General features: G+C 44.6%; 1 protein-coding gene across 1 annotated transcript in view; it reads right to left on the bottom strand.

The window, feature by feature from the left end:
* Nucleotides 1-488: 488 nt before the first annotated feature.
* Nucleotides 489-12,010, bottom strand: part of TACR1 (tachykinin receptor 1) — a 144,891-nt gene continuing 133,369 nt past the window's right edge. The window contains exons 3-5 of the mRNA XM_045549941.1: nt 4,667-4,817; nt 2,369-2,565; nt 489-942 (exon numbers count right to left, since the gene is read on the bottom strand). Of these exons, the coding sequence (XP_045405897.1) occupies nt 651-942; nt 2,369-2,565; nt 4,667-4,817 (640 nt within the window). The 3' untranslated portion in view covers nt 489-650. The remainder of the gene's footprint in view (nt 943-2,368; nt 2,566-4,666; nt 4,818-12,010) is intronic.

Here is a 12,010-nt window from a genome sequence, read left to right on the forward strand (position 1 = left end):
AGGACAGTCACCGGGGACATACTGCCAAAGAACCTGGGCTCTCAATGCCATGATGTTTAAGTACATTGAAATACTGAGATGTCAAAGAGCATCAGACAAACTAATGTCTTCTTTTCACAGATGCTCAGAAGTCAGGGTTAAATCTCTCGTTCACATCTTCTGTGCAGCCTTCTTTTGTTTACGCTGTCAGGTGAAGGCTGGTGTGATGTGAGCCACCAGCTCTGGGGAGCTCATCTGAGTGTGACTGAGAACAATGCAACTGAAGTCAGACAGGGCTCCAGGCAAATGGGTCCACTGGGTCTGTGGCTGTGCTGCAGAACCCATCCTAAAAGGAGCATCCCCATGCAGCCAAAGTCACTTCTAGAGTCATGGAATGGGCTTTAGGGAAAATCTAGTCCAACCTTTCTTATTTTATAGGCTCAGCAAAGCTCAATGATTTGCTTTGAGATACACAGCATGGAGGTGGTAAAGACAGGGAGGAATCCAGATTTTTAGGCTCTAGGATGAAATGTTTTCTCTACACCATTCTGACCGTTTCCACAGCCTGAATGTTAGGGTGTTTCTGATGGTCTCCATATTGAGGAAGCATCTATTCATGAGGTGAAGCAGGACAAAGATGGGGGAGCTGCACCTGCTGAAGGCCCTGTGGCCTAGGACAGCACGTTGGAGGAGAAGCTGAAGCTCTCTGTCATGGTCTTGGAGTCGCTGCGCGAGGAGCCATTGGAGGCCAGGTCCAGGGATGAGGGTGTGGCCTTGGGGCCATCCTCCGGCTCCTCCTCGTGGGCCCCTGCCACTGTGGAGATGGTGGTCTCCAGACGGCTGGCCTTATACACACTGCCCTGGGTCTGGAGGTACCGGGTGGACTTCATCTCCAGCCCCTCATAGTCGCCGGCGCTGACGAAGGGGCAGCACCGGAAGGCGTGCTTGAAGCCCACGCGGAACCTGGAGAGAGGGCAGATGAAGAGGTGACTCCTGGGGACTCCTGCTCAGAGGGCATTCAGCTCTTTCACACATGGACACACCCAAGTGTAGCTCTGTTATTATTTTTTAAATTAACTGACAGTTGGAGATGTTGAGGCCAAAAAGATTTAAGGGTCAATTGTAAAGGTTAAATTCAAGACCAGAAAAAAAAATTCGAGACTAGAACTCAGGTTCATGTGAGATGCACGTCTTTACTGAGTGCAGCCGCTGAACTATGCTGCCTTCTCTGGTGTGAGGTCAGCCAGGCTTGGAGTCAATTCAACTCCACAAAACACATGCAGCAAGTGTTTACCATGTACATGGTACCGTGCTAGTCACTGGGTGGTAAAAACACATCTCAGGATTCAGTCCTCTTACTCAGTAGGAGCCCTTTGACTGAAAGAGGACTTCCTGCCAGTCATGTTCCTGCAGTTTGCCTCAGTTTCCCTATTTGTAAAACAGGGAGAGTCAGCCTTTATTCAAAGACATGCTGGGAGATTTAACCTATAGAAGTTTAGGCAGGTTGTCAAATTCTTAGGAGAAGGATGAATCTGTGAGTCAGACTAACAGACTATTTGGACAAGTTCAAGAAAATGTCTTTCCCCAAACTCATAGTGCCTGAGTGTCTCATTCACAGAAGCCACTTTACAGGCTGAGGACTGATGGGTACAAATGCTGGGAAGCACCTGTTCGTCCTCTTCCTCTGCTGCCTCCTTCCCCACCTGGAGGCTGGGGTGGTGCTCTGGATCACAGACTGTGCTGTGGCCTTGTGTCTCTGCCCTTCCTGGACTCCCAAATGCTGACCACCATTCCAGGCGGGCTCCTCCTTCTCTTACTTGTCTGAGGTTGGCTTCTGCTGCAGGATGGCTCTCCCCAACCCATCCTACCAGGTGAGGGCAGGAATCAAAACTTTCTGCTTACCCTGTCCTGCTGGAAGAAACTGGGTAAAGCTGCCCAGATCATAAGATGGGATGGGAAGAGGAAAGTGAGAGACAGAAGTAGGGAGAATGTGCTCTTTGGGGATGGTATCTAGTGCTACCTCTCTTTCTCTCTCTCCACTGGATCCACAGAGCAGAGAGAGCAAACTTACAGGACATGGACTAGAGACTGGATCCAGCTTGCAGGCCTGCTTTCTATGCACCAATCACAGAGGTTTTTAATTCCCTGCTCCCCTGAGATTTCTGGTTCCACTTGGAAAAGAAAAAAAAAAATCAGTTCACCCTGGGCTCGCATTCCTGCCTGGTGACAATCAGCAGGGGCTGAGTAGTGTGGTGCTTAGTTTGCAGCAGTCCCCACCTCTCCCTCTTGTCTCACAGCTGGCTTTGCCCATCCAGGGTGGCTGCTTGGCTGCTGTGTGGACAGATGGTCTGTGGGCCCTGCAAGGAGTATGGGGGGATGGGGTTCTCACCTGTCATTGAGGCAGCAGTAGATGATGGGGTTGTACATGGTGGAGCTCATGGCCAGCCACATGATGGCCAGGTAGACCTGCTGGATAAACTTCTTTAGGTAGAGATCCGGATTGATGTAGGGAAGCAGGAAGAAGATGTGGAAGGGCAGCCAGCAGATGGCAAAGGTGCAAACCACGACGATCATCATTTTGACCACCTGGCAAGAGGGCGAGACAGGTGAGACCACCAGTACATCCTCCTTCTCTCACGGCTGCTTCTTTCTCTCTCCTCCCACCCTCTCACTGTGCACAGTGTGGGATGGGGGGGAAGTGTTTAAAATAAACCCTTTTGAGGAGAAGAAAGATCTTTAATATGTGGTGCTAAAGGACTTGGGTTAGGTCAGCCAGTTCTCAGAGTATGGTCCCAGGACTAGCACCATCACCATCACCTGGGAACTTGTTAGAAATGCAAATTCTTGGATCCTACCCTAGACTTACTCTAAGGATGGGTCCCCAAATTCTATGTTTGAAAAACCCTTCAGATGATGCATTCATTTTTGGGGACTGCTAGGTTATATTATCCTTCTGGGCAATGACTGGAGAAGCCAAGGGAGACCACTTTAATGAGCAAAGGTTAAAGGGTATTCAGGAGAGAAAGTTCTGGTGGGGGGAGCAGCAGAAGGGTAGGAAAGGGGAGGCAATGAGCCAGGGCAGGCTTCTTGGGTTGGAGACCAATGTGGGAGGGGAAGGAGAAGGGAAGAGATCTGGATAGCTGCAGCAAGGGAGTGCCAGACGTTTGACAGGGATTTAAAAGAAGGCCTTATGAATGCTGGGTGCTATGGTCTGAATGTTGTGTCAGCCCAAATTCATATGTTGAAATTCTACCCCCCAAGATGGTGGTATTATGACGTGGGGCCTTTGGGAAGTGATTAGGTCTTAAGGGTAGAGCCCTCATGAATAGGATTAGTGTCCTTATTAAAGAGGACTGAGAGAGATCCCTCACCCCTTCTGTCACATGAAGACATAGTGAGAAGGCACCATGCATGAACCAGGAAGTGGCCCTCGCCAGACATTAAATCTGTCAGCACCTTGATCTTGGACTTCCCAGCCTCCAAAGCTGTGAGAAATAAGTTCCCAGTCAAAGATATTTTGTTATAGCAGCCTGAATAGACTAAGACATTGGGTGATGTAACCCTATTCTTTTTATGCCCAAAAAGTCTTCAGCAAAGAACTACATAGCATTCATACAATGAAATACTATGTAAAGAAGTACCAGAAGAAAAAAATGAGAAAACATTTTGTATATTGATTTTCAAAGATCTTATGGATTTTAAGTGAACAAAAGTAAGAAAAGAAAAGTATGTATTTATTATTTGTATAAAAATAAGAGAAAATAATGTATATTTATTCGGCTTATAAATACCAAGATCTAGAAGTGTTAACAAGAAAGAACAAACAGCTGTTACCATTGTGTGCATGTCTGTGTGCACACGGGTAGATGGAGGGCGTAGAAGGGAGGGAACATTTTTGTGGTAAGACCTTTAAAATATTTTTTCAACATTTAATTTTGAACTGATTAAGGTCTTCAAGAAGCTGCAAAAGTAGTGCAAAGAGTTCCCGGGTACTCTTCACCCAGCTTCCTCCAATGATACCATCTTAGGTAACCATACTAATTTATCAAAACCAGGAAACTGTTTACCAAGCTACAGGCTGTTTGGCTTTTTGCCAGTTCTTACATGCACGCTCTCTCTTTTTTATTTTATTTTTTTGGTGAGCAGGTCTATATAATGTCATCACATGTATAGATAAGTGAAAACAGCACCCCAGTCAGAATACAGAACTGTCCCATCACCAGAAAGAAACTCACTGACTCTCTCCCTTTATCGGCCACTCCCCCACCCCCAAACACTAACCCTGGGCAACCCCGGTCTATTCTTCATCACTATAATTTTGTTTCTTTCCTTTGAACACTTTTTGATGTTTGACCATGTGAATGTATTGTCAGACTTTAAATAAATAATAAAAAGAGGACCAAACAACTCTTCAGTGCTTTTGTAGTTGAAGGGTGTGCGCGCATGCGCTGTAATAGATGGACCGGTTGCGGTCACTTTTAAGGAGCAAGCAAGCTGGCTCGCGCCCGTGCAGCAGATCTAGATTAAAAAGACGCCGAGGAAAGGTGCCTCCCATCCTCTCCGCTGTTCCCCAGACACAGGGACGTTTTGTGGCGGCCGCCTCTGGGGCTCCCCAGCTTGCCAGCCCTGCTTGCCAGCCTGCAGCCTGTGCCAGGTGGGTTGGGTGCTGCCTGTGCCCCTTGCTCACCTTACGCTTGGCAGAGACTTGCTCGTGGTACCGGTCCGAGGAGTCTCCAGGGATCTCGCTGGCCCACAGCGTGATTCCCACCACGGTGTACGCGTAGCCGATGACCAGCAGGGGGAGGAAGTAGATCAGCACAGTCACGCAGATGTGGTACCTGCAAGGAGGTGAACGGACGGGTCAGTCTAAGGTATTTCTTAAGTTAGATTTGTTTTTTTTATTGTTATTCCAGGGGTGGTCAAGGTGTGGCAGCTGTCCTTCTCAGCATTTGCCATTAATAAGCTCGGGCTGTAAGGCACACCTCAGGGAGACTTGCCACCTGCACAGGGTGGATGGGTGATATTCACGGATAAACTAGAGAAAGCAAATCTCTTCAATTTATGTTTTTCTTGTGGACTTTTTCCATAATGGAGATTCCTGTTCAAGTTGGAAAGAAAAAAAAAACCCATTGATGAAAGGGAACTGAATTTGTTGTATATCTATGGCAATTTTAGTTGATGTTAAGTTCAATATCACTTACACCCCTCTCTCCAAAAGAATGCAAATGTAGGCTGCATTAATAGAAGTATATTCTCTAGAATGAAGGAGGGGATGATACCACTCAATTCACATCTGTCAGAAAACACTTATGCTCAATTTTAGTGCAGGGATGTAGACCAAGTAGTACATTCAAATGAGAACTACCATGATAGTTAATAAGCCCCAATTTATGCTAGATAACAAATGGATTTGTGGATATGAGAATAATTAGCTTGGAGGAGAGCGATAAGACTAATCCTAGAACTAGGATCCGTGGGTGAAAGCCACATAGTGTAAACCATTTCTAATCTTGGACTTAATATATCTTCAGATAGAAACTGCCTGGGTCTCTGAGTCATCACTTGGAGGACAGATGCCACTGACTCACAATTGACCAGAGCAATGAGCAAGAAACAAACCTTTGCTGTGTTAAGCCACTGAGATTTTGAGATTCGTTACATAGCAAAACTTACTCTACTCTGTTTAAAGCAAGAGACTTAAATAAGTAGGAGAGTCAAATACGGTTTTTGAATTTTGAGAAAGGATATTTTTCTTAGGGGGTCCTTGGCTTGTTATAGCTCTTTTCCTAGGTATGAGTATAAGGGAAAGGCTCAGAATTCATAACAATCATCATCATCATCATCATAATGAGAACAGCTAATATCTGGGGGAACTTACTCTAGGTCACTGTGCCAATAATAGTATTAATGATAGTATTAATAGTGAAATAGTAGTCAAATTTTATTGAGGGTTATAAAAAGCACAAGGCAAACATTTTACTAACATTATTTTATTTAATCCTCAAAGCAAATATTGGGTAGATCCCATCATAATCCCATTTGTACATGATGAAACCAAAGTTTAGAATTTAATTAATTTGCTCAAATTCACAGCTGGTAAAGGGAGGCACTGGGATTATAATGCAGGTGTGTGACCCCCAGAACCAGCTTCTTGTCACTGGAGAAAGAAAACCCACCCAGTGATTTTTTTCTTCTACTCTCTTTACAGTCTATGCTTATCCTATCCAGTCATTTTCTTCCAGTAGGGAAAACCCACTTATTCATTCAATTTCTCCTTGTGGATACACTGTTTGCTTTCAATCTTTTCTTTGTAACACCCCACAGTTTTGCCACTTACTCAGCCCCCTCTGAATATTAAAATTTGCAATTTGAAGATGCTTGAAGAACTCTCAAGTAACAAACCACAGATTCAGCCAAGCAGGGAGCCAAGTGCATTTGTTCTGTGCACGCAGCCTGCTCTGGTCTCACATTGCTTTCAAAGGCCCAAATTGTCACCTCCTCTGGGAGCCCCTGGGTTCTCCAGCCACCACAGCAGTGGCTGCGTGTTGTATTTCCTACCTGATCTCCTGGTTGCTAGACTGACAGTGCTTGTAAGCCAAGCGTTCGGAGACTAACAGGGGCAGGGAGAACCTGAGAACCTCCAAGTTGCACCGACTTCTCCTACTTGTAAGAACAGCCCCTCCTCATGCAGGCTGACACGTGGTTAGTGACCCACATACGTTAGTGGACTTTGCCAGGGCATTGCCTCAGAGCGCTGAGCACTGATTGTTGGGGTCAGGGATGTGATGGGAGGACACTGCAGTCAAGTCGCCAGTGCTCCTTACCAGAGGTCCTCAAACTTCAGCGGGCTTCAGAATCGCCTGGTGGGCTTGTACAATCACAGAGGCCTGGCCCCACCCAGAGTTTCTGACTCAGCCGGTCTAGGGTAGGCCTGGGAATCTGCATTTCTAAGTTCCCAGGAGATACTGACGCTGCTGTTCCTGATTCAGACTCTGAGAAACATTATCTTAGGGCAACATTTCTCAACCCCAAGTGCACATGAGAATCACTGGGAAGCTTTTAAAATGATCAGTGCCCAGATATATTCATTCAATTGGCCTGGGTGTGGGAGCAGGAAACTATATTTTAGAAAATTCCCCCAGTTATTCTAATAGATGGCTAGCATTGAGAACCACTGCTTCAGACCCTAGGTCCGTAAGCCTGTTGGGACCCCGTTGTTGTTTGTGATTTAATGACTCTATTGAAGTGTGTATTAATCACGTTTTCTGGTTTCTGTATCTGCCCTTTGGTGTCTGGAGCCTTGCTGATCAGGGAGGGACTGTCCCTTTCAGGCCCAGCTAATTCCTAGGAGAACGAATGACTCTCATCTAGGGTGCCTTTCATATGCAAACTAATCCAAAGCCCATACCGGCCACTGGCCTGCTTTATAGCGTTCTTACACTGGGGGACACTATTCTTCTGCCCTAATCACCCCAAGCCAGGCATCAAACTACCAGGGGCAGCTCCTACACCCTGGAGCCTACTGAAATTATTCAAACTAGTTAATACTAAACCTGCTCACCCTGCCTCACCCATTCCCTCCTGAGAAACCCCAAGAAAGGCTTTCCCGGGTGGCATGGCACTCCTTGACAACCACTCCCACCCTAAAAAAAGAGGCAGGTTTGGTTGGGATCAAAGGTTAAACACATCCTTCTAAGTATTGCTCAGATAAACACCCTTTACCTTTGCCCAGAAATTGGAAATGCTTACTCCAAACCATGTCCAAGTTATCAAAAATTCTAAATGAATTCAGGTCCAATGAATGAAATTCCATCATTAGAAAATATGAAAATAAATACATTTCTTTCACCTTGATACCTTTTGGGAGAAATTTTTACCATATCCTGTAGTTAAGTGGAGATTATTTCAGAGAGCTGGTCAATGAACCAGTGTAACCTTGTTTTGTGCAGTGCCATGCTTGTTTGGTTCTCATTCTGATATTGCCGAAATTCCTGCCAGGCAGGATTTTATCAACTCTCAGAATTAATACCTGTCTTGGGGAAAGAGATCTGGGGTCAAGGATGTGCCAGGAGCAAACCAGAGACAGAACCAGGCGTGGCAACAGCAGGCAGCGACAGAAGGGATGCCTGGTCCCCACATGGTGAGATATATGCTGGATTGGTATTGACATGAGGGAACCTAGCACAGTGATTTTGATCATTAAATCCCACTGATAGACTTATCAGAACATTCAGAAAGAAGGCTTGTGCGACTACTTCATGCCTTTGTTCCCTCTAGTTCACTCCTCTAAGCAGTAAATGTGGCTTGGCGTATTTTGCAGGATAAACTTGCTGAGGAAAGACCATGTAGCCCCAAATCCTGCAGATCCCTGTGTCCTTAATGTCATAATATCTTAATGCTCACTAATCCAGGTACTGTCTCCCTAGCTGGAGTAACCTCATTGTTCAAAGCATCAACAGTTTCAGTTTCTGAACTAATCCTCAGCATTTGAAATCAAGATCAATAGGTATATTAAGTAATATCTAAGTGTCTTCATAATGTACTTGGTAGAGACTCTAGGTGTCTTGGGGTGGGGGAAGAAGGAGGGCAAGAGGGTATAGCTCTGGGTTCTCCACATTCAGTCTAATGAAATAACTCTGCTTTGCTGGGTGGATCACCTTTTGGACCTGCGGACCCGGAGGGCAGGCAGTTAGATGTCTGGATCTGGAGCTGGGAGAAAAGATCTGGGCTGGCATCAGATTTGGGAGTCCTTGTGGGTCCCAAAACACGAGAAGGTGAGGGGATGCAGGGTGGTCATGAGGGGAGAGGAAGCCCATATCTGGGGCGGGAGGAGCCCAGGGTGAGAGGCTGGGAGGAGGGCGGGGGGAGGGAGATGCCTGGGCAGATGGAGCCTGCCTCCAAGGTGGGGGGACTGAGAGTGGGAACTTGCTCTCTGCTTTTGGAAATCAGAGGTCAGGGCAGGTTCAATATTACTGGCATGGTCAGACCAGGTGGGGTGAGTGGAGGGAAGAGAGGAGGCAGTGGATACATGCAGGCAGTGGGTGTAGACTCCAATACACTTGGCCACAAGAGGGAGGAGAGGGCAGAAGCTAAATGGGGCCAAGGGCCAAAGGAAGACGCCTGTGTGTTAGGTTGAAAGGATAGGGGACAGGAAGCCCTCCGTACCTCTCTGGCACCTCAGCCAGCCTACCATCTCCCTGTTTTTCAGAGACAGGCCAGGGCCAAACCTCCATTGACTGCATCCAGCTATAAACTCTGGGCAGAAATGCCCCCAGAGCTGGCCTCTCTTAGGATGGGGTGAGCAATCAAGGCAGATGCTCAAGTGCACCCATTTCATCCAGGGAAAATATTGGATTCATGAGATCGCCGTGCTTGAATGGTGCTGACTCCTGGTGGGAGCTCCTCAGTTCTGAGGGGTGTGGGGCGGTGGGGAGGGTTGGGGTGCTTGGCACAGAAGGCCACCCTGACATCCATCGCTACCCAATGAACAAGACAGGATATGAAGCAAATTCTTACTGCAGTCACTGCCCAAGCTGCACAAGTTAGAATTTTACAGTGTTGTTCTCCAGGTTGCTTTTTTTTTTTAATGTGTGCTTTTTTTTTTTTTTTTTTAATCTGCTTGAGTAGATCATATACTTCTTGCAGGCAGAGCTCATGTGGAGCTCCTCTTAATTCTCATCACAAAACTGGCACCAAGAAAATGCTTCATAGAAAAATAACATCTCAGGCTTCAAAGGACATTAGAATTCTCTCCTGTTCATCCCCTGTTGTCCCCAGCAAGAAGCCCTCCTGACAGCACCCTCCACGGAAGTCGGCCCAGCGTTTGCGTCATTGCAGGGCTTTCAGGCCGAGAGAGAGAAGAGGCCTGAGCATTCCTTACTTCTTCCTTTTTGAATCAATAGTTTTCTCACTGCAAGTACTATATACTCATTGCAGGTTTGAAGATATAGACAAGCATTAGATAAAAGGTTCAAAGGTTCCTATAATCACATCACCTAGAAATCAATTCTGATAAAATAAATTGATATCATCCTATATCCATATGCACACATACACATACTCATTTTGTACACACATAAGCATATTGTTAGATTATTTTAAAAACAACACTATGTTACAATCATCTGTTTATGTCAATAAATGTATTTCTATAATAAAATTTCTAATAACTGCAATGATATTCTATTTTATCGAGGCACCATAGTATTTAGCTAGTCTTCTATTTTAGACATTTGAGTTATTTACAATGTTTTGATATTTAATTGATATTGTAATTAACATTTTCAAATATGTCTTTGCACCCATTCTTCTTTTCTAAGGTTAAATTAGCCAAAATTAAGTTAAAGGGTTTTAAGGGCTTGACACATATTGCTACTTGCCAGAAAATACATGCCAACCTATACCAGCTTAGGAGATTGCCCTTTCCTCTGCACTGCTGCCCCGGGCATTATCATGTGTTGTAGTCTTTGCCAACATGATGGTTTATACATGGTTTAATGTTAATTCTTAATTCACTGTAAGCTGGAGTTTTATAATTATGCTTTTTAATCATTTTCATTTCCTCTTTTGTGAATTGACTGCTTGTATAATTTACCCAATTTTATATTATGGTATTCATATTGTCATTAATTTGTGAGAACTCCTTATGGCTTCTATCATATCATATTTACTTGTTTGTTTATTTATTTATTGGAGACAGAGTCTCACTTTGTTGCCCTGGCTAGAGTGCAGTGGGATCATCGTAACTCACTGCAACCTCAAACTCCTGGGCTCCAGCCATTCTCCTGCCTCAGCCTCCTAGGTATCTGGGACAATAGGCGTGCCGTAATGCCTGGCTAATTTTTTCTATTTTTAGTACAGATGTGGTCTTGCTCTTGCTCAGGCTGCTCTTGAACTCCTGAGCTCAAGTGATTCTCCCACCTCGGCCTCCCAGAATGCTAGCTTCTATCATATAATATTTAGAATGAACTTTTCCATACCAAAATCATGAAAACATTTGCCCATACTTATTTATTTGATTATTTGTATTTAACTAATCAATCCATTAAAAATTTATTTAGGTGAGTATTATGAGAACAAGCTCCAAATATTTTTTTCCAACATTTTTCACAATTTTCCCAGCACCACTTATTGGATACTATATGCTTTCTTCATCAATTTGAAATTGCACTTGTACCATATTCCACTCACATATATACTTGGCTCTGTTCCCGGGCTTTTATTCTGTTTCTTTGGTCTATCCTTTATGACTGGTGTCAGCTCCACATTATCTCATTTTTTGTGGTTTTGTAATACATCTTTTATCTGTGGAAGTACAATCTCCTCTTACTATTTTACTTAGTTCAAAAAAATAAAGTATCTTCAGACCTGCACATTTTTTTAATTTCAGCATATTATGGGAGTACAAATGTTTAGGTTAGGTGTATTGCCTTTGCCCCATCTGAGTCAGAGCTGCAAGTGTGTCCATCCTCCAGATGTGGGCACCGCACCTATTAGGTGTGTATATACCCATCCCCTCTTCCCCCTCCCATATGCCCAACACCTCATGAATGTTATTACTATATGTGCACTGAAGTATTGATCAGTGAAAACCAATTTGATGGTGAGTACATGTAGTGCTTGTTTTTTCATTCTTGGGATACTTCACTTAGTAGAATGGGTTCCAGCTCTATCCAGGGTAATACAAGAGGTGCTAGATCACCATTGTTTTTTGTGGCTGAATAGAACTCCATGGTATACATATACCACATTTTATTAATCCACTCATGTATTGATGGGCACTTAGGTTGTTTCCACATCTTTGCAATTGTGAATTGTGCTGTTATAAACATTCTAGTGCAGATGTCTTTTTTATGGCATGTCTTTTGTTCTTTTGGGTAGATGCCCAGTAATGGGATTGCTGGATCAAATGGCAGTTCTACTTGTAGCTCTTTGAGGTATTTCCATATTACTTTCCACAGAGGTTGTACTAGTTTTCAGTCCCACCAGCAGTGTATGAGTGTTCCTATCTCTCCGCATCCATGCCAATATT

The sequence above is a fragment of the Lemur catta genome, chromosome 4 (assembly GCF_020740605.2).
Source record: "Lemur catta isolate mLemCat1 chromosome 4, mLemCat1.pri, whole genome shotgun sequence".
In the NCBI taxonomy this organism is placed as follows: Eukaryota; Metazoa; Chordata; class Mammalia; order Primates; family Lemuridae; genus Lemur; species Lemur catta.